Source organism: Chinchilla lanigera, unplaced genomic scaffold (assembly GCF_000276665.1).
Source record: "Chinchilla lanigera isolate Chin_1 unplaced genomic scaffold, ChiLan1.0 scaffold00015, whole genome shotgun sequence".
Classification (NCBI taxonomy): domain Eukaryota; kingdom Metazoa; phylum Chordata; class Mammalia; order Rodentia; family Chinchillidae; genus Chinchilla; species Chinchilla lanigera.
Window position 1 is genome coordinate 13,522,157 of NW_004955416.1, and position 23,992 is coordinate 13,546,148.

Genomic DNA, 23,992 nt, shown 5'->3' on the forward strand with positions numbered 1-23,992 from the left:
ATCAAAGATTGGAAGGGAGGTCATTTTCATACCTTGGTAGAAGGGTGAATTATTACAGTCTTTTTTGAAAGCAGTCCAGTAATATCTGTTAAAATGAAAAATACCTCTAATCTATGATCCAAGAATCTCACTTCTAGCAGTCTGTCTCATGGATATTGAAGCACCAGTGCATAAAACTATGAGTATGTTTACTGCCTTTTTTAAAGGGCAAAAACATGGAAAAGAAAGTAAATGCCCATTACTCCAAGAAAGATTAAATTGCAGGTTATCCCACCACTGGATTATTATGCAGCCATTAAAAACAAATTAATTAGATCTATGTCAGTTGATTTCAAGGACTTTCTACAATGCACAGAATTTTATAATATATAATTCCGTGTGTATATTGTGTGTCAGAAAGACTTGCAACCCTTGAGAAAAAAAAACTTTGCCTGTGTATAAAACAGGTGTTTGTGATTATGTGTATGAATATGGAACAGAGCACACTGTGTTGTAAAGAGTGTTTCCTGAGTGTGAGCAAGCCACAGGGAGGTGAAGGTAAGGGTGCACTCACTCTGCTGACAAATATGTCTCCATGACAAAACAGCTTCTGTGATAGATCCCATTTTTATAAAATGTGTATGCATGTATATATGATATGAAAAGACAGTCACCAAAATGATAATCCTAATGTATAATTAACTTTTTAAAATAAAGTTTTAAATAGAGATATATTACCATTTTTTTTTCCTTTCAATGCTAGCTCAGGTGGAGAAATTTTATATTGATCAGAGAAATTATGTTCACAGATAGAATAAAGATGATTTTCACATAAAGGTACAGGATTATTATCGTTTTATGCTCTAAATTAACTTTTTTTTTGGCACTGGGAATCAAACTCAGGACCTTGTGCTTGCCAAGTAAGGTGCTGTGCTGCTGAGCTATATCCTCAGCCCTCTTCATTAACTTCTATTTCCATGTTCTTTTTGCTATCTTAGCTTCAGTCTTTAACCAACAGCCAGTTTTGACTATAAACTAAATATGAGACCAAGAATAGAAATTAGAACAGTTCATTGCTCAAATAAACAAGCAGCTAGCAGTGCTCAGTTGAGCGATAACCCTAACCAAATATTAGAATCATGAGCACACTTATCCAGTAGCTACTACTGCTATATGTATTTGCTCAGTATACAGAGAGGTTCACATACTGTTAACTTTTAAAAAGTATTTAAATTATTACATTTATTGATATTTAAATTGAAATGGAAATATCATAATAACTTCCATTAATACTGTAAATGTCTCAGAGCATCTTGGAGACCTATGGGTTTGCTACTTCTATCACTTACAAAATGTTAGGTCAAGCCTAGCTGATTTTCTCTTAAGTCTTTTATATTGTCATGCATGACTCGGTGCCCATCCTGACCTGGCCCTACCTTTGCTCTTTCTCCTTATAACTTAGCTGCTCTGGCTTCTTCCTTTCTTTCCTCATATTACTACTTTAGAAGTTTTTCTTGGCCTCTACTCTCTTTTCAAACCTAGTATGTGACATTAGCTTTCTTCCCGCCGCCTTGGATGAGGTCCTGTCTGTTCCTGGTCACTCTGTTTGTCAGAGTCCTCAAATCAGTACAAGTCACAAAAAAAGACTGAGTTCAGTTATTAATAAGGTCAATTCTGTGTAGTAATTGAAAACCTCAAACTTTTTTAAAGCCAAGTTTCCCTTTCAAAGATGTTTGTACCTCCTGATCTGGCCCACTGCAGTAGGAAAAAGGGATCTACTAATTTTTCAGAACTTACCTAACATGTTGATCCCTCTTCCCATACTCTTGGTAACCACATACTTTAGCGTCCTTGGTTTGAAGTGGAGTAAAAATGACAGGAAAGGATTTTTTTCTTCTTGTTTGTTTACTTTTTGGTGCTGGGTTGTTTTTTTTTTTTTTTGGTTTTTTTTTCCAGTACCGGGAATCGAATTTAGGACCTTGTGCTTGCCAGGCAAGCACTGTGCTGCTGAGCTAAATCCCCAGCCCCTGGTGCTGGGGATTGAATCCTAGGCCTTGTACATCCCAGCCCTAGGAAAGATAGTATCTTTATAATAACCCATATTAAATATCTTTTTAAAAACACATTACCTCAAAACGTAGGACTCCTCACAGTTTTTGTGGTTTTGGATCCAAGCATAGTTTATCTGAATCCTTTGACTCTGGATATTCACAAGGCAGAGTCATCTTAAGGCTTGATTAGAAGGTCACCCACCTTCAAGCTCACATAAGTAGTTATTAGCAGGATTCAGTTCATTGTGGCTGTCAGCCCAAGGGCCTCAGCTCTCTGCCTGCTGTGCTGTTGGCCAGCCCCACCTCTACCCCAGATCCCTTGCCTGTGCACACTTCACAACATAGCCGCTGCCACCCTCAGTGCAGGCAGGTGAGAGGGTGGGAGTCAGCAAGACAGAAGTCACAGTCTTTTAAACCTGAACTTAGAAGTCACATGTAATCACTTTTGCCATCTCCCATTCATTAAAAGTAAGTAATTAGGTCAAGCTTAAACTTGGGGAAAGGGATTTTATATAAGCCACAAGCACCAGGTAGGACCACTGAGAGCCTACCTCACCCCTACTAGCAGCAGTCTTGGGGTTATCCCATTTTTACTGATCTTGATACAGGCATATGCTGTCAAATTTCACTTATAACTCCCTGGTTCTTAGACATCTCATGGTACATTTTCAGCTTTTTTCTGCTACAGTTGCCTCATCTCCAGGAGGCCCTCTTGGGACAGAATTTAAGGCAGCCCCCACACTATCTCTAGCTAATGAGCTGTGGAAGACATACATTCTGAAGAAGATTTCTGAAAGCAAAAGCCATACTCAAGGCAGTCACTGTGCCATGTGAGCACCTAAGCAAAAGACTCTGTTTTCTCTCTCTCTCTCTCTCTCTCTCTCTCTCTCTCTCAAGATTTCTCAAGTTTGAGTCAAACACCAACCTTCTGGGGCATGTGTGCTCTAGAAGATGTATCTTCCACTGTCCGATGGCTCTATCACAGCTTCTTCCCATAAGCTGAAATCCCTGGAGGAAGGGGAGCTGAGACCCATAGCATCTGAAAATCCTCTCACAATAATTGCCAACTCTTCCTTTGGTTCTTCTGTTTGTTATGCTAGAGCTAAAGTTTACAAGAGCTTGGGTTGCATTATTTGCAAGTCTGACATGGTGGTTACCTATTTTTTTGAAGGACTGGAAGTTCTGATTAAAGCAGTTAATTCTTTCTAGATTAAAATGTACTATGTAAAATATTGCATGTAATTAGGAAAATTTCATTGGAGGAGGGCCAACTAAGAGTCCCTCCTGGGGAGATGGGAAAAGGAAAGTTAAAGTTCTACAAAGAAAGATTCCTAGAAACTCAAACCAGCTTAGAACTGGAGACTCAGGAAGAACTCTGCAGTGTTCTTTATTATTCAAACACTGGATGCTCTTTATTATTCATACAGTGGCCTCAGTGGTTTGGTCCTTAGAGGGCTTGACTATTTAAAGGCAAAGTCCTCAGCAAACACCAGCAGCAGGGTAGAATAAATTTAATTGTCCAGTTCTTTAACAAGAATTCCATTCTACAGTTGTTTTTTATGAATCACAATTTCTCTAGGATAGGCTCTGTGCATCTGTATTTTTATGTTTACTTTTTTAAAAAGTTTATTTATTTTAGTACTTAATTTCAGAAGATGTAGTTTGTTTATAACACCATCATTTCTACTCCACAAAATTAACTGGTATTCATAGTTTGGTATATACCCTTCCTAAAGCTTTTTTATGCTTATATGAATACATACATGCATAAGTTTTATAAAATTATCATGTTTATTTTGCAGTTTATTCTTTTCACTTGTCCTTGGATATTAGTAGCTTTTCAAGTCAATACCCAATAGATCTTGGCTATGATACACAGTTGTATGCACCATAATTGAGTTAACCTTGCCTACACTAATGGCCGTTTAGTTGCTTCTTCTGTTGGCAGGAAAGTTTCAGTGAACATCTTGGATTGTTTATATAGTCTTGCTCTTACTTCTGTAGGATAGATTGTTTGCCAGAAGTGGAATCATTATGTCATGTCATATGTATGTTTTAAATTTTATAATATAAGCACTCATACCAATTTCTTAAATATTTATAGCAATTTATATTATCAGTAATTGTTTATGTGTCTGTTTCCCTATACCTAGTAGTAGGCACATTTGTACCTTAAGAAAAATAATTCATTAAAACAACAAAAGTAATACTAGGAAATATATGGGAGAATTGTTTGGTAACCTTGGAATAATAAATAATTTTTATGCAAGATATAAACCCATAAGGCACAAAGGAAAAAATTAATGGCTTTTACTGTATAAAAAATAATCTCAGAGCTGGGTGTAGTGGTACACACCTGTAACTCCCAACTATCCAGGAGGCTGAGGCAAGCGGATTATAAGTTTAAGGCCAGCCCGGGATACTTGCCGTCTTAAAAAATAAATAAAAAGGGCTGGAGTTATAGCTCAGTGGTAGAAGACCTCTAGGTTCAGTTCCTTATAATGCAATAGTAATTTCTCTTGTCAGAAACACTGCATATCAAGTCGAGATAAATGATAAATGGAGAAAAATAACTAAAAGCTGGTAGGAAAAGGGCTGTGTGTGTGTGTGTACATGTGGTCAGCCCTCTATCTGTAGGCTTTTTATGCTCTGAGCCAACCCAAAATACTCCAAAAAAAGTTGCATCTGTCTTGAACACGTACAGACCTTTTTCTTGTCTTTTCTAAATAATACAATTTAACAACTGTTTGTGTAACATTTACCTTGCATTAGATATTATAAGTAATCTAGAGGTGATTTAAAGAATATGGGGAAGGGTTTAAGTAGATTTCATGCAAATAGTAATCCATTTTATACAAGAGATTTGAGCATCCATAGATGTCGAAATATGGTTGGCATCCTGGAATCAATTTCCGTAGATACCAAGGGATAACTGTGTATATAAGTAAGTGAGCTTTTATAGATTAGTAACAAAAGATCAACAAGCCATAGGAAAATGAGCATCAAGTATGATAAAGCACTTATTGAAAATATACAAATAATGTATTCACATAGGAAAAGATGTTCAACAGCAACCATAGTTTAAAAATGTAAATTTAGGGGCTGAGGATTTAGCTCAGCGGCAAAAGCGCCTGCCTGGCAAGTGCAAGGTCACGAGTTCGGTTCCCGGTACTGGAGAAAAACCAAAAAACCAAAAAAAAAAAGTAAATTTAAAACATCATTTTTCACAAAACAAACTTAGGTAAGAGTTTTTTGAAGGTGTAGGGAAATGAGGACTTACATATCATTAGTAGGAGTATGATTGATGTGGTCCCTATACTTGGCAATACGGCAACTTAAAAATATCTTTTTTTCTGTTTTTCGCTATGGTAGAATATGTACATGACTTTTAAATTTGATCTCAGCTTACAATGAAGCATAGTAGTCTCCTGTCTCATCTTCACTTACTGATTAGATAGTATCTGGCCGACTTACCACCTCAAGAGACAGGGATCTAACTGACTTTCCCAACGTTATTCCCTCCCCCTTTTCCTTCTACCTGTTTTTACTAACCTATTATGAAAAATTTCAGACAAACAGAAGAGTCGAACATGAAAGTGAACATACACCCACTGCCTAGGTTCTATAATTAACCTTTTGCTAAATTTGTTTTATCACACTTCTGCTCATCTAGCAATCTATCAGTCCGTCTTATTTCTATATTTTAAATTGTAGACATTAGTATATTTTATCCCTGAACATTTCAGCATGCATATAATTAGAGTTTAGTATTTCTTCACATTTTTAGGTAAAATTTATATACAGCAAATGCATAAATTTTAAATGTTCCTTTTGATGAATTCTGACAAACCTGTATAACCCAAGCTCTCATCAAAATAGAAAATATTAGCAGTATCCCAAAAAATTCTCTCATGCTTTTCCGTAATCCCCACCTCCACCTTCCTGCAGAGATAGTCTTCAGATTTTTTCACCATAGATCAGCTTTTCCTTTTCTAGAATTTCATACAAACGGAAGCATGCAACATGTACTCTTTTGTGTAAGACTTCTTTCATTTAGCATAATGTTTTTGAGATTTAGCATAATGTTTTTAGGATATTTTAGTACTTCACTCTTTTTTTAATCACTGAATAGTATCCCCTTTTATGAATATGCGACAGTTTAAACCAGTCTTTTGTTAATGGACACTTGGGCTATTTCCAGATTTAGACTATTAGGAAAAAAACTGCTATGAACATTCTTATACAGACCTTTGTGTGAACACATGCTTTCATTTCTTTTGAGTAAATACATACAGCATTGTAACAGTTTGGTATGTTAACAGATATCCACAATAGATCCCACTTCATACCTATTACAGTGGCTAAAATTATAAAGATTGCTTCTACTAATTTCCAGTTGTTGGCTGGGGAGTTAAACATATACATACACGTAACTTTAAAAAGTACTTGCCAGTAGGCAATGGAAAATAACTAGTAAGAAATACAAGGAAACATTCTGGGATGACTTAAGAGTTACATGAAGCATTTGATTAGATAGGTGTTGATTATATGGGCATATACATTATCAAATTGTAAGGAAATATGTATTTAGGATGAATGTGTTTCACCCACATTTGTGGGTTTTATATGAATAAAAGTAAAAATCCTAAAAGCAAATGTGTTTTATCCCCAAAATTGAGCATGTTTGGACACTTGCTGAGAAGGCTAAGGGGAAGTGGAGTAATGTGCCAAATTTTTCCACAACTCAATTAAAAGGTGAAAAAGAGAAAAGAAAGGAGAAATTATGTATATGTGTATATACAGGATAGCTAACATAGGTGTACTACCGACTTCTACCACTTCACTAAAAGGAACGGTTAATGATTACTTATTTGATCAATCTTGCACGTCTCTATTTGTTTTCTTGAGAAACCACTTTGAAGATATCAATATGTAATACAACAACCATTGTTAATTTCCTACCACTTTGTAATTCAATATTGCTTGTATTGTTCTTATGCTGTTTTGTAAATGGATGTCTGTTTGTTAATGTTTTCCTTCTTTTATTTTTAAAATAAGTTTTAAAATAAATAAACAAAAGGTGACCTCCACAATTTAAAAAATAAAACCATGGAGGTTTATATAAGGGTCGTAAACCAAAATTCCTCACCTTTTACTGTTTAGCCTGAGTTTTGTTAGACAGGTTCTACAAATACCATAAAGATAAGTTAATAACTCACATATATTACTTCTACAGAATCAGCCATGTGACATACTAATGAGAGACTAAATAAGTCACTTGGCCTGTCTCCTACATGTAGTCTGCAATAAGTTCAAAGCACTGAGTTTAAGTATATCATGACTTTTGAAACTATTTTTAATTCTTCTAAAGATAAAAATGTCAATGACATTTCAAAGTTTTATTGAATGAGAAAATATGTTTAATTATGAAGTTTATCAACTAAGAGATGATACACTTGAAGATAACTAGGTATTGATATCCTAGACTTGTTTTCAAACTGCTACATTAAAAGGTGCTTCCATAGCATCATGTTTGTAGTTCTTCTAACAAAGTGTTCTTTGCCAACATTAAACTGATCAATTACCTGTTTATTAAACCAAATATACTTACTTTTTTAAAAATATCTTTTCCCTTTCTGTTACATGAATTTCCTTTTTCCATAGTATGCTTTCCTCGTTTGCTCCTATGCTAAATTTGTTAACTTATTTGCAAGCTTATCTTTACCTATATTCATTTAAATAAGATTAAAAGTTTGCTTTTTCCCCTCTTCTTGTTAGCCATACCTCATAAATTTTTTTTTTTTTCAGTGCTGGGAATTGAATCCAAGCCCTCACACTAATCTATATCCCCAATCTTGTTTTTAATTTTTATTTTGAGACAGGATCTTGCTAGGTTTCCCTGGCTAGGCTTGAACTTGTTTTCTTCCTGCGTTAGCTTCCCAAAATACTGGGATTACAGACATATATCACATAGCCTGGCTATCTCTTAAATATTTTTATAGCCAAATTGTTAGGTTTTTTCTTACATTCAGTGCCAGCTAGCTCACAGAATTCTTCCCAGTGGCATGTTCACAGACTAGCTTCCGTATCCTTCTCATATTCATGTGTAAAGACTCATTCATACTAGAACCTCATAATAGTTTTTCTGAGTAATTTATTGTTGTGTTTCTTAATTCCCCTTTTTCTTCCCTATGCTAGTTAGAGTCACTGATCCTATCCATGTGTAGTGTAGGTGTCTTCAGATTTAGAGTTAATCAAGAAACCTTGGTCCACCTAACAGTTTTTTCTTTCCTACCATGAAAGCCTGAATTAAATGTTCCTAATGCTAGATTTTGCATCCACTGTTCTAGATGTGGTCTGGAAGCATCTTACCTCCACAGTGACAGTCCCTGGACTTCACTCCTTCTCCCTTTCTCCCTGTTTCTCTTCCCCCTTTACACACACATACCACAGAGTTGGCTCAGTCCATGGGACTAGACTGATGACTTCTAAGGTTCAAGGAATATTTGTGATGTACCTGCCTATGTCAGGCACTGCTTTAGGCTCTGGGGCAACAGTGGTGAATAAAACAAGTCTCTCCCTCATGGAGATAAACTCTACTGTCAAAACCTGCTTAAAAAAAAAACCACTAAACTAAAGCAGAATAACAGAATAATGAATAATGGGGAAAGAGCTATTATTTTAAATTAGGCCATAAAGGAAGTCTTTCTGAGCAGAAATTAGAATGAAGTAGGGGATGGACTATGGGAGCTTGTGAATGAAGACATGTTTCTTCTGGTGCCCTCATCACTCCTCACCTTCCATGGCGCATCACTCTCAGCTACCACCTGTACTCTTTTTTTTTTTTTAAAGAAAAGAAAAATAAGCAATAAAAACAGTGTTACAAAATTTCAAAACAAGTGTAGAAGAGTAACAATGGTTAGTACATTGCATATTGTTACCTTCAAAGTAGTTGCTCATATTACAAGATACAGACATGAAATGTTGATCAAGCAGTATAGGCATGTACCTTTCTTTTCATTGAGCTAATAACAATTAGTAGTATAACTATCTTAACTGACTTGTATGTGTATATATATCTTTTTTCTCCTTTTTCCTTCCTTCTTTTCTCCTTTCTCCCATTCCAGTTTCTCTTTCCTTTTGAAAGAGAAACAGAAATAACAGAGAACAAACTCAGTGAAGGCAAAGCTTTGTTGCTACTTGATACTCTTGGAGCAATGCAGTTTAATTGACTTAGGAGGGAAGGTGTATCTCTTTGAACATTTTGGCCTACTACTAAAATTATTAAATGTTTTCAAGAAAGTTAAAAACAAGACTCAAAAGTTAGTGCATGTCAGAAAATTTGTTAAATGTTTTCAAGAAAGTTAAAAACAAGACTCAAAAGTTAGTGCTTGTCAGAAAATTGTTTGACATCTGAGAAAGCCAGCATAATATAAGGCCAGAGATTTTTTTGTAATGTTTATCACAGGGGGTACAAACTGAAATACTCAAGAGAGCCAGGCAAGGAGTAGAAGTAAAGAAGAGGCATTTGTGGCATCAGAGAGAGTGGTAGGAAGTGTGATGAGCCTGAGAACACATACCATGTCTCACATGGGCATCTCCAGTTACTGTTGCCATATGGAAGTACCAACTTTGTGTTGCTGGATTTTCCCGTAATGCTACTTTGACAAGAGATGTTCATCTGCATTTTAATACAAATCTTCTGGGTTCTAGGTGTTAATAACTAATTCAGTCTTTGTTTTGTTTTTGTTTTTGTTCTGGTGCTGGAGATTGAACCCCAGGAATGCTGAGCTATATTCCCATCCCTTTTTTTTTTTTTTAAGTTTTAAGTCAAAGTCTTTCTGTGTTTGCTCAGGCTGGCCTGGAAATTGTGATCTTGTGCCTTAGCCTCTGAAGTAGTTGATATTACATCATGCCCAGCTTTAATTCAGTTTTTTAAAAACACTGTGTGAACCAAATAAAACATAGATCTTCAGGTCAGAAATGGCTTGAGGGCCACCAGTTTCCAACCTTTGTTGTAGATACTAGTTATAAAGCATAGCAAAGGAAGAATTTAACCAAAGTTACGTATTTGTTTGAAAGAAAAGTTTTTAAACTTTTGTTTTCTAACTTTTAATTTTCCCACAAGAGTGAAAAAAGTACATGATGTGATGGTGCTTTAATGGCTAGTAATTCCAACACTTACCACATACACAACCATTTTAAATTCTGGTTTTGTCTGTTTAAAATATAACTACTCGCTGGGTGTTGTGGCACATGCCTGTAATCCTAGCACTTGGGAGGCTGAGTCAGGAGGATCACTACAAATTCCAGGCCAGCCTAGGCTACATAGTGAGTTCAAAGCTAGCCTGAACACATAGCAAGACCCTGTCTCAAATATATATATATTTTTAATATATATTTTTATATAAATATACATTTTTTTCTTACTCATTTTCTGGAAATCTGTTTTATAACACAAGTACACTTACACAGTTTCAAAAGTTAAGATGATAAATTTTAAATTGTGTTTGTAACGTGATAAATGTGACAGGTTCTTACAGAAGTTATATAGTAGGTAATAGAAAAATCTGGGAAACAAGATATTTTGGAAGACTGCTATAATGGTATTATCAAAAAATTGTAAGAACTTGATTTGGGGGAAGTAAATTAAAATCATAGGAATGGTGATCACTTTGGGAGACATTTCAGGGATCAGAATGGCAGGATTGAGTAAACAGCAGAATATGCAGCTTGACACATTAACCAAGATTAAGATGTCTTTCTTGGTAGCAGAGTGTATCAGTAATTAAAGTAGGAAACAAATACAGATTAAAGGAAATTAGTTCACTTTTAGCCAAGCCATGGAATTTCAGGATTTGAAGGAAACTAAGGATTGCTTCATTCAGCCACATCATTTTATAGATGTGAGAGTCTTGGCCCCAAGAGGTTAAGCAGCGCATTCAGTATCACAGTTTAAATGGAAAACAGGCCTTAACCGCAAGTTTCTAGACTCTGGGTCCATCTTTGCTCAATATACCGGAGCATCTTTGCTCTGTGACACATGGCCCCCCCCATAACTCTGTCAAATTGATAACATCTCACTTGTGGAGGAGACACATTCAAACCTGCACATTTAGGGCTACAGAAAAGGCAAGAGGATACAAGAAGGGAAACATTACTGGTGACCTTAGAGAAAAATAGTATTGCAGTGATGATAGAGTTAGATTGCTGGGGATGAGAAGAAAATAGGAGGTCAAATAGAAACCACATGTTTGTACAATATTCTGTTAAGAAGTTTGCATAGTAAAGAGGAAGGGTAGTTTGATATAGAGATAAGGTCAAGGGAAAATTTTAGGGATGAGAATATTTGAGCTCTTTACTTACCTATGTATTCATCCATCCTCTCAAATATTTCAAAGCAACCAAATCTACTTTTGGTAATACTTTTTCATTTTAATTATGTTAATATGCAGTTGGTTTAAAAGCATATACATTTAATATGTGTAATTGGCAAATTATAATAAAAATTTTTATGCTGTCAGATTCTTTACCTAGTCCTAGTTTGTAATGGTAATTCTCTTTAGTCAGTTGTCTTTTAAGAAAATTATGAAAGGAAAAAGGCATAATCCTTTATACTTATCTATTTATTTACTATTACTGATGCTCATCTTTACAAACCTATAGATGCAGTTGTCCATCTGATACCTTTTCCCCTCAGCCTAAAAAATGTGACTTGTGAGGTAGATTGGCTCCTAGCAAATTCTCTCAGTTTTTGTTTACCTGAAAATGTTTACCTCATGCTCATTTTTTGATATATTGATGAGTTCTGGGTTAAGAGAGTGTTTTTTTTTTCTTTTGATACTTTATGCCATTTCCTTCTCGTCTCCATTATTTCTGATGAGTAGTCAGGAAAATTTATACCACTGCTTTTCTGTGTGTTTTTTTTCTTCTTTTTCTTTTCTTTTCCTTTCTGTTGGGTGCACTTTCACAACTCTGTTTATCCTTTCGGGTTTTTGACTCTGATGCACCTAGTTATGGTTTTCTCACCAGCTGTTCTGCTTGAGACTTGCTGATTTTCTTTGATATGTAAGTCAGTGACTCTCACCAAATTTGGGGGAGATTTGACCATTACTCATTCAAATGTGTTACTGCCTCATTCTAATTGTTTTCTTTATGGGACTCCCTATGATATGTGTATATGCCCAATTATATGATAGTGTACTATAAACTCTTGAGGTTTTGTTTATATTTTATCAATCTTTTACTCTGTTCTTGAGATTGGATAATTTCTGTTGTTTTCAAATTCACTGACTTGTTTTTTTCCTGTCAAACTCATCCAGTGCTTTTTTTTCTTTTACTTTAGTAATTGTACTTTTCAGCTCTAAACTCTCTATACAGTTCTTTTGTATACTTTCTACAGTATACAAAAAGTATACTTTTGTATACTTTCTTCTGCTCAGGTTCCCCTATATGTCCATTCATTAAGTCTATACAAAGCTGCCTTGAAGTCCTTGCTAAATTAAACGTCTGTGTAATCTTAGAATCAGTTTCTGTTGGCTGCTTATTCTCTTACTATAGACCCTTTTTCCCCATTTTTAATCTAATAACTTTTATTATGTAATTGGATAGTTACTGATAAATTATTGAAACTTGGGATTTTAAAATCTTTTTGACATGTAATTTTTGTTATGATAGGTCAATTATTGGCTGATAACCTTGAATTTGGATAACTTGGCTTTACACTTTTTTAGAGCAAATAGTCAAGGTAGTTCCCAACCTCAGTTAATTTATTGGAACTCATTCTCAAAAATCTCCCTACAGTTCTCAACAGGGCTTCATAGTAGGCATTGTTTAAGATTAAGGCATTAATCTATACCTTAATTTTGGGCAAAAACTTACATTGGTGTCTCAGCTAGATGTTTGAGGTGCTAAGGAGGTGATTAAAAGCTTTCTTCACTTTAGCTGCACCTCCATATTCCTCTGAACAAATTAATTTTTAACATCTCTGTTCAGTTTTTATTCCCATAGTAACTGACCTCTGGTACGCTACTTCTAAGTCTACCCAATCCCTGGACAAAAACTCATAGGGACCCTCCACATAGACTTCTGGGACTCTAAGATACATAACTTTATCCTTTTTAGAGCCCATCCCATAGAATCCCTTCAATGCAGCCATTCCATTGTCTTGATTCTGCTTCAGATTCTACTCAGCTCTGTCATTTCTGCTTGGAATTGAGCTTGCTGAATCACAGTATGGAAAGTGTCCCAAAGCAATGAGCTGGGGAATTGTAATCCTAGTGTATATTGTAATTGTAATTGTAATTGTAATCATAGTGTATATAAAGTGTTCATTTTTTTAATGTTATGCCATAGAACTTTTCATACTGGCACATTTTTAAATGAGTGAAATTTTAGCATTATGAAAGCAAAGATTAAGAATCATTGTGTGTCGGAGATTATTCTAGATAGTAGGTATATTAGTTAATTTTTTTCTGACTATACCAACAGACCTGATGCTTGTAAAAGAAACGGGCTATTTAACTTATACTTTTGGAGGTGGTAAGTCCAGACAGCATGGCACAAGCTCCCTCTGGGCTTTTATCATTGTGGCAGACAACATAATGGTGAGACATGTAGAAGAAGGAGAGATCACATGACAAAATACGAAGAAAGGGATTTGGATGTTTAATGTTTATTAGCAGCTCTTTCACAAGAAGTAACTCAGGGGTCCAGCGAGAAGTACCTTAACGCCTTCTCAAAGGCATGCTGTCAGTGACCTAACAGCCTTCCACTAGGCCCATCTCTGTTTTTGTTTATTAGTACACGTTTGCTGTACATATTGATTACATTCATCATGGAGGTTTGGTACATGTACATAACACATCTTAATTTTTTTAAATTCCTCTTGTTCTTTCTTTCCTCCTCTCCCATCCGCCGCCCCAGCCCCATCTCTAGTTTGCCTTTCCAACTGTAGGAAATCTGTCTTCCTATTTTGTATTATCATTTATTTTTCTTTTACAATTACTAATACTTCAGGTTTTTCATATAAGAAAAACCATGCCATATTTGTGCTTGTGTGTCTGATTTGTTTCACTTAACATTATGTTACTTGTAAGAAAATGGATGGAACTGGAGAGCATTGTGTTAAGTGAAATAAGCTAGACTCAGAAACACAGTATCATGATTTTCCTAATATGTGGAATCTAAAAACAGATTAAGTGAAAGTAGAAAGGAGACATTAGACAAACAGAAGACAATCAGCGGGTGGGGAAGAGGGATACAAAGAAGGATAATGAAGAGAATGGGTATGATAAAAATGTTATGTGTATATGAAAATACCATATTGAAACCCAATATTTTATAAAATTAATATGCACTAACAATATATTTTAAAAGAGTAGCTACAAAAAATGTCTCTCTAGCTAGGTATGGTAGTACCTGCCTATAATCGCAGCACTGAGGAGGCTGAGACAGGAGGATGGTGAGCTCAAGGCCACCCTGGACTACATAGTGAGACCCTTTCTTAAGAAACCAAAAACAAAAATGTGTCTCATACAGCCATGCTGTGTTGTTGGACTATACCAGGCAGGTAGGAACAGGAGAGAAAAAGTCAGAAGTCAGCCAACAGGAGCTGAGGAGTGTAAGAGCACCTCTTTCTTTGGGAGCTCATATAGTTATGAATAACAGTAACAACTGCCAGCCATTTATTGAGCACCTGGTGTGTGCTGCATAAAGGGTTTCTAAACTGCCCTCCATTTGCTGGTCACAGCAACCCTGTGAGAGATATCTGTCATTAGCTGCATGTGAAGAGATGAAGAAACTGCAATTGAGTGGCTATCCCAAAGTCAGAAGTCAATAACTCAAGAGTCGAGAGGCTGGGGATTTAGCTCAGCAGCAAAGCGCCTGCCTAGCAAGTGCAAGGTCGTGAGTTCGATTCCTGGTACCGGAAGAAAAACAAAACAAATAAGAAAAAAAAAAAAAAAGAGTCGGGACTTCTTCCCAGATCTGGCTTCCAGAAAGTAACATAGCCATCAAGTATATTTACCATGAAGCTAGTGAAGCTTCAATTCAGGGCCTCTTACTTGCTAGACCCAGAAATTAAGAGAGTTCCAGGTAGAGAGGGGAAGTAGAATTATAGCTAGAAAGCATTTTTAAGCAAGCATTTTCTGAGACCTTGCCTAAAGAAGTCTCGGAAGCAAAATGCTGGCAATTTCTTGTAGTTTATTTTCTAACTGTAAATAAGTACTCAGTCTTATAAATAATAACAATATGTGTCTGAAAGATGAGAAGTTCAACCATCAGAGAAGGCTGTAAAAGAAAGAAAATAGTATACTTAAAAACAATTCCATGTAGTTTCAGATTGCTGAATCATGACATGGGAAGAGAAGGGTCACAGGAATTTGAACTAGTCAAAGATTATGTCTTGAGACATTCTAATTAACAGTGCACATGTAACTATATGATATTCTAAGGAATGTGAACTTCATCCTATTAAAGTCCTTACCAGCAGAAGTAAATAAGAATTGGTAGATTTGAGAAAGGGTAAAATATCTTTATTTCTTAAAGCTCCAGAAGTGACATCTGTACAGCTAGGAATGCTATAAGCAGTGAAAAGCTATAGAAAGGTTTAAAACAAGGAGGTGACATTTTAAAAGCTAATTTTAGGGGCCAGGGATTTAGCTCAGTGGCATGGTGCCTGCTTGGCAAGCATGAGGTTGCAAGTTCAATTCCTGCTACCCCCACCTCAGAAAAACAAAGTAATTCTAACTTAAATGGGTCGGGGGAGAGGATTGTGGTAGTCCAGCCAAGAGATGATATTTTTAATGACCACGTAATATTTCATCACATTAATTTTGCAATATGTATATTTCTAGTATATATGTATACATGACTTCAATTTTACTCAAAAAGTAACATATTTCAACTTCTTTACTGTTGTTATTTTTAATTATTTCACTAGGACAAAACCCCCAGAAGTAATTATGTTAGGTCAAAGACAATGAATAGTTTTGGCTCCTGCCTGTGAATTATCATATTGGTTATAACAAATTTATAATTTTAACTTCTTTGTGGTAGGCCAAACATAACCTTTGCAATCATTTTGTTAGGTTCAATTAAAAAAAAGCATTTATGCTTTTGATTAATTTTGTTAGCAGAAACCAAAACAATGTTTGTATGTTTACAGTAGCAGTTTAATAATTACATTTATCTTTAATAGATTGATGAACTCCCAGAGGGAGCTGTGAAGCCTCCAGCAAACAAATATCCCATCTTCTTTTTTGGCACCCATGAAACGTAAGTCAACAAAATAATGTAAAGCTGCAAGAGCTCTAATTTGACTTCACCAGACTCCATTGTTTATAGATTATTTATAATATTTTATATGTTGTTAAAGTCGTTATAATCAGTTACATAAATTCTAAGTTTAAAATGTGTTTTTCCTAATGCAGAGACTTTTCATTCAGAGAAGTCTTTATGACTGATAGCACATCTTTGCTTTTGGATGTAATTCCTGATTCTATTTAATGCTGCACATCATATGGAGGTCTTTTTTAGGACACTTTTAAGTCCTAGAGTGGTTTCATTACTACTCCCAGTTATATCTCTTGTAGCTTATATGTATTTCCCCTCTAGAGAAATTTCTTCCATCATCTTTCAGAGAACAAAGTTATGAGGCTTATTCAACTTGCTGGGCCCTTAATAAACACATCTTTTAAAGGTCTTCTAACTGTATTAACATACAGGCTCAAATAGTATAGACATTTATTCCCTTTTTTAGAAACAATCCAGGGGAGGAAGATCAGGATGGATAAACTACTTGCTCTGGAGTACTGGGTTCCTCCTGTTTTGGCCTATCACTCACTGCCCTTATCTGCTTAATTAAAAAAAAACCTCTCACAGTGGTACATGTGCATCTTGTAGCAAGAGGGAAAGAGAAAAGAAAAGTAAAAGCAAGTAATTTCTTGTAAGGAAATGACAGGAAGTTGTATATGTGACTTACACTTGTGTTCATTCCATTGGCAAAAGCTTAGTCATGTGACCACATCTAGCTACAAGAGAAGCTGCAAATGTCTATAGCTGAGCAGTGCTAAAAAACTTGGGAGAAATAGTCCACTGAGAGAGAGAGAGGTGAGGGGGAAGCGGGGGAGGGAGGGAGGGAGGGAAGGAAGGAAGAAAGGAAACACTGGGGGACAGTTGGCAATCTTTAATATTTAAGAATGTATTATGGTTATTTATAAAAAGGAAACATAGTAAGCTATAAACTGTCAAAAAGTTAGGGGAAAGCTATAAACTACCAAAAAGCTAGTAAGTTTAAATTCAGAGTCATCCTCTCTTTTCTTTTGTGTGTTAGTAGAACCTGGCATGACCTTTCTTAGTTTGTCTCTGCCACTGACACCTTCCTCAGTTTTGTTTTGAAAAAGCCAGGAGAGGGTTTCCAAGACAATTTTCCTTCTTCATGTGAGAAATACTTATTTCTTTCAGGAAGTTAGTTTTTTGGTTATCATTTGTCTTGACATTTTGCAGGGCTTCATGTTGTTTTGTTTTGGTCCTGAGGATCGATCCTAGGACCTCCAGTATATTAGGGAAGGATGTTTCTACTAACCTCCATTCCCAGCCCTATTTTTATCTAATGTGCACTGTGGTATATGCAACTCCTGATGTTTTCCCTCTTAGAGAGATTACTGGAAGGCTTTTAGAAGTCAGTGTTTTACTTATAATAAATATAATTTTGTGATTATATATTATTATGTTTGCCTCAATCCTGTCCCCATTTTATGTATATACTCATGTTAGGATTTTTCATTAGGATAGCCTTTCTCCAAGTGATCTGTTTATATTTCTAGTACAAGGCAAGATGTAATAAAACCATGACATTTCCACTGTATGCACCAAAATTAACCATTTACTAACACTGTGTATTTACTTTTGGTCCGTTAGTAGCCCTATTTTCTAGGCATTCTGTAAGGTACTGGAAAATTTTAAATGCACTTAAAGAGCTAGCTTCCTGGCAGATATGACTGATGAATGCAACAGAATCATCCCAGTGAACAGTGTGAAGGGTTTTATAGAGCTGTCTCTTATAGCATCCTTAATATAAATCCATGGCATTGTGCTAAGACTGAATTCAGTAAAAGCCGTTCTATCAAGGATCTGTGTGATACAGTGGCTTTTTTCTTCTGTATCATCCATAGACAGATTTTAAAATATCTGGAAGAGAATGGACTTCCAAAACACTGCAATAACCTTGTTTTCTGCTGAATTATTCTGAGTGCTGGGTATCCTGAACCCAGGATGATACTGATCCCTTCTGTGAGGTAGGGATTGTGTCAGTGTTCTTACCCTACATACATAGTGCTTAGCCCAGCATGTGGCCCACATCAGCATTCTACAAAGTAGCTGTTGAGTGAATTAAAATTAATTAAATAAACCAAGAGAAGGATATTACGTGAAAGGTGAGGAACTTAACAGAAATGAAGAGAAGGATATTATGTGAAAGGTGAGGAACTTAACAAATGTGTTCAGGTCAGCTGAGAGTATACCCCAGGGAGGACCACAGTTTTCCTCAGAATATAACATTGAATCTGTTAAATCATTGGCAGATAAGTGATTGGAAATTCAAGTTCTTCTCCTCTATACAACATTACTCCAGTAAGTTTAGTCTGGACAATTTTCAAGGAAGCCCTTGCTAGAAATAATATAATCCTGAAAGCATATAGATTTGAAGGGTTTTATTTTTTGCCCTAACCTTTAACATTTGGAAAACATACAGCAAAGTTAACCAATTGAGAGAGAATTTGGTTTATGACATTATCAATAACCCAGGGAAAAAGCAGGATTGTTTACCAAAAATACAAACTTTTCTTAGAATAGTTTATTCATGGTCTGTCTTTCTGGCAACAGCTAACACAGCCGATCATTAAAGTCATTCCTGGTGAATGATAACAAATTTGTATCATTTATTCAGAAGAGAATGCTTCCTAGTCTCTATAGCAGTACAAGATGTATCTCATACATCTAAAGGTAATATTAAAAACAAGATAAGCCAGTCAAGGTGACACATGCCTATAATCCCAGCACTCAGGGAGGATGAAGCAGGAGAATCACAAATTTAAGCCCAGACTGGGCAACTTGGTAAATTGCAAGATTTTTGTCTCAAAATTAAAAGGTTGGGTATATAGCTCAGTAGGAAGTCCCTGGATTCAATCCCTAGCTTAAAAAAAAAGGAAGGCCAGAATTATTAAATTAGACCTATTCACCCTGACTTTTTGTCATTATTAAGGTCCAGGCAAGCTCTGGCTAGCACAAGTAGCCAGCAGCACCATTAGGTAGCATAGCCCATAGTTACTTCCTGTATGCAGAGTCAAGGATATAGAAGGTACAGAGCAAGAGTGGAGCCTCTTCTGTTTCTCAGAGACACTAGTTATCTCCCGCCTCAGAGCCTTTGTACACACTCTTCCTGCAGCCATCTTTGCCCTCTGTAATTTTCTGTCCTTAGACAGTTCCTTGTAGATGAGCCCTTCCCTGAGCTTCATATCCAATCTGGTAAACCACCCCCCATTCTTCCCACCTTCTTCTCTTCTTTTTCTTTTTTTAGTAGTCATAGTATATGTTTCATTTATTAATCATTTTATTATCTTACCACTAGAGCACATGCTTCATGAGGGCAGAAATGTTTGTCTCTTGTTCTCTGTAGAATCCCCAGCACCTCTGAAATAGTGCCCAGCACATTATAGATGTTCAATCATTTTTTTGTTGAATGAATAGATAAATCTTAGTTTGAAATATAAGTTTCAGGGTGTCAGCTAAAATTTCGGCTTCCATAGTGTCATTTACCAGGTTAAGGTCAAGATAAAAATGCTAAAGATTCTGTTTCAAATATATGTATGTCTATTAGCCAACCACAGAATTTATTCTAACTCATATTTAGTGGTTATAATTAATTTAAAACAAGTTTTAAATTGGATAAGATTATGTTTACTTTACCACTTCTGATTTTTTATTGCCTAGTGCTTTTTAAAACACTGATAAACCAGACATGATGGTACACACCTGTAATCCCAGCACTGAGGAGGCTGAGGCAGGAGGATCACCATGAGTTTGAGGCCAGCCTGGGCTACATAGTGAGTTCAAGGCCAGCCTGTACTACAAAGCAAGACCCTGTCTAAAACGAAAAAGAATGAATGAATGAATGAATGAATATAAAATCAAAGTAGGACAATCCATATTTGCTGGCATGTGCCTAACTCAGAAGGCTTTTTATACTTTCAGTTTCCTTACTATACTGTACTCCACTACCTCAGTTGATATTTAGAATTAAGGTGTCTTCTGCCTGAAGATTAGCGTGTCAACTCTAACATCTCTCTGCAGTGCATTTCTAGGTCCCAAAGATCTTTTTCCATATAAGGAATACAAAGACAAGTTTGGAAAGTCAAACAAACGGAAAGGATTTAATGAAGGATTGTGGGAAATAGAAAATAACCCAGGAGTAAAGTTTACTGGTTACCAGGTAATGGTTTACTTCCTTGGCACTTGCTACATCTCATTTCCTTGGTTTTACCTCTTTTTCATATTTTTTCCTTTATACTAATAGTTACCTTTCATCCTTTTGAAATCAGCCTTATTTTTGGCTGTAGTAGTGTTTTGGGTTAAATGCAGCTCTATTACCCAGGAGGGTTCAAGTTAAGCAGCCACTAAATGGTTGAGTTTGACAGCCCCTGACTGACTGACTGAGTGAGAGTCTCACTGTTGCACTCCTGGGCTGAAGCCGTGTTCTGCATAGGTGGGATTACAGTTGTCTGTCACCTGGCCCAGCTCTCAGTCCTTTACTTTGAAAAACTTCAGAATAAATGGAACTCTTTCAAATTAAAATAGAGTGATTATTTTCACAGCCTATGTTCCTTGCTATTTTTTCAAAAATGTAATTAGCTGATTTTTTTTCTTTAGGCAATTCAGCAACAGAGCTCTTCAGAAACTGAGGGAGAAGGTGGAAATACTGCAGATGCAAGCAGTGAGGAAGAAGGTGACAGAGTAGAAGAAGATGGAAAAGGCAAAAGAAAGAATGAAAAAGGAGGCTCAAAACGGAAAAAGTCATATACTTCAAAGGTTACTTGAGAAACTCCCTGTAGTTACTAATGTTACATGCATATTCATTGAAAGTTTTTTGGCTATTTTCTTTTTTTTTTTTACTGGACACATAGAAATATATAGTAGATTCTGTGGAGCCCCTGCCTTTAGGGACAATAATAATGCAAAGGGCACCAGACAAGTAAACTTAGATGTTAAATCAGTCTGGCTGTCAACTCTTAAGGGCTGAGTTGGTCCTAAAAATACCACCTTCTTAGTCGGAGAAGGACTGTTCTTTATGTAAGGATAGAATATATAAGTATCTGTGCCCCCTACGCTAATCTCCAGATGAGCTCTGAAGAATTTAGGAAAATAGGAGACAGTATGATGCAAGACTGTGTACCATATGTGTAAGTAACAGATTCTTGTCTCCCTGCTTCAGAAAATGTACTTTGGCTTTTTGTTTTCTCAGTTATTACATTTCCTAATCACTTAGTCTACACCAGATTCTGAGCTGCAGTAGTAAGCAAAGCCATCTCTGTCCCTCCCCTCTTGTAATTTACAGTATAATGAGAGAGGGGGCTCACAGTATACAAAGAACTAATAAGTAACTATGAATTGTGAAAGGGCTGTGAAGTTAATGAATGGGAGAGTGGAGCACTTACTTCAGAAGTGTAGCCAGGCCTTTCTGCAAAGGTCAGGCTTATACTGAGACCTAAGAGAAGGGTATGGAAGGAGCTTCCATTGGAAGTTTGTATGGCAAAGAGAAAGAAACAGAGCTACAAACTGTGGAAGAGAAGAGTTTGGCATGTTTCTGCGTTGAAAGAAGGCAGGTATTACTGGAGAACCATGATTACAGGGGAGAGGCAGACAGAAGCCAAGCCATGCAGACCTGTAGGCCGTACTATGAAGTGTTTGGATTTTATCCCAATGTCACAGTAAAGTTTTAAACAACAGTGACATGATACTAGATTTATAAATTGAAAGTCTAGGCTTCAATTCAGAAATGCAATTGAGAAGACTGAGATCATGAAAATTGTTCACTTCTTAGAAACTGAAGCAAGATAAATGAATCTTTGAAAGCCAAAGATTAGTTGGTTCATTTTTGTGTGCTCTGTCACACAACTGAATACTTGGAGAAGTTACTTCTACTTAGATTCTTATATTTAGCTGCTGGATATACTTAGGAAACTTCTTGAAAACAAGTAATCAGACTTTTAAATTTTTATTTTGGCAGTGTGTAAAATCTAACCTGCTGGCATGCAGATAAAATTGTGTGAGTGCAGCATTTTTCCTATGTACCCAGTGAAAAGCATGGGATTGCCTTAGATAGGCATAAAGTTTGCAAATGACAACAGAATAATTAGAATTTTCTCCCCTGGATGGTATCTTCTTTTGCCATTATTTTTAAGCTGCATTTCTTTTCCCGTTTTGGGCTTCACTTAAACACTTACTTGAGTTGATTTATTTATGATTGCCTGCTCAGCCCCATGTGACGTGTTATCTAAGCTACCTAGACTTTTGACTTGTGGTTACATGATTGTTAAATGTCATTATTGAAGTGAAGAGGTAACCACATACTTCACTTACTAAGGTTTGTCTACTTTAAAGGATCATTTCCTTTGTTTTCCTTCTAGTTCATAACCTCCGTGATCTCTTGAGAACCATGACTTCATTTTTTCAGGGCTGGGGATTGAACTCAGGTCCTCATGCATGTTAAGCAAGTACCCAGAACCATGACTTCCTGTTCTCAATTCTCTCCATAATTTTGGTCATAAACCAAACTTGATAAGAATCAAATCAAATTTCCCCATGAAGTCAACATTAAATTGTGGAAAGAATTCAGTTTGTGAACTGAGGTACCACTGTCAGTTTTTGGATAATATAGAATGAATATAAACTCCATTCCTATATGAAGGTCTCCTTGTAGCTTTTAGGGAAGCCCTTTTGATTTCTTCCCTCCAGAGGTAGAGCCAAGTTAGATCATTTTCCTTTTAATCTGTCTTAATGGGATGGTTTTTTGTTGTTGTTCATTTTTTCTAATTTATTTTTCACTAAAGAGTACTCTGGCTTTATATAGAGATCTCCATTCTATCCCCAGTCATGTGCAGGTCCTTGCACTTGTCTGCCTGTTTTCTGGGCACAAACCATGAAGCCAAAGGGTCTGAGAATCAAGGTTTCAGGTGAGGCTGATGCTGCTGATGTGGGAACCACACTCTGAGGATCATTTACCTAACATAACTCCTTTTTATTGAGTATGCTGATTTTTTTTTTTACATTTCTCTCTTAACATAAAGGTCTTCCTTTGCATTGAAAACTACTAGTTTACAAACTTTAAAAAACTTCTCAGGTGGAGAAGAAAGGTCCCAAATCCTCTGCCTCACTTAAATTTTATTTTTCTATTAACAGGTTCATTATGGAGCCATAATTCAAATGTCTCACTGTATGGAAGCTCTGAGCCACCAGTAGTGCATGCGTGTCTGTCCCATCATGCAGTGTGAGACATTCCCATTGGGTGGTACAAGCCACCTGATGGGGCCGTCATACATGTACCACCAGTGGTTCAAGTCAGTAAGAACATGTTTTTTAAAAAAAAGCTCAGTAATCACAATGAAAAGTCATAATATGGCAGATTTGAGGGTAATTATATATCTCTTTAGCAGTAAAAGTATGAGTGATTCAGATTTGAAATACATCAGATACTAGAAAATTACCATTCAAAATATTTTGCATACAAATTATTTATATATATAGTAAGGTAGATCAGTCTCAAAACAAACTAAACATTATGCTAAAACACCAATTGTTTAAAAACAAATATAGGGGCTGGGGATTTAGCTCAGTGGCAAAGCGCCTGCCTGGCAAGCGCAAGGTCATGAGTTCGGTTCCTGGTACCGGAGAAAAACCAACAACAA

General features: G+C 36.1%; 1 protein-coding gene across 2 annotated transcripts in view; it reads left to right on the plus strand.

Annotated features, from left to right (window-relative positions):
- The window catches only part of LOC102003763 (hepatoma-derived growth factor-related protein 3), a 59,964-nt gene that overhangs the window by 21,025 nt on the left and 14,947 nt on the right, over nucleotides 1-23,992 (plus strand). For both annotated transcript variants that reach the window (XM_013512568.1, XM_005381466.2), the window contains exons 2-4: nucleotides 16,231-16,307; nucleotides 20,382-20,520; nucleotides 20,958-21,116. In XM_013512568.1, coding sequence (XP_013368022.1) covers nucleotides 16,231-16,307; nucleotides 20,382-20,520; nucleotides 20,958-21,116 — 375 coding nt within the window. The remainder of the gene's footprint in view (nucleotides 1-16,230; nucleotides 16,308-20,381; nucleotides 20,521-20,957; nucleotides 21,117-23,992) is intronic.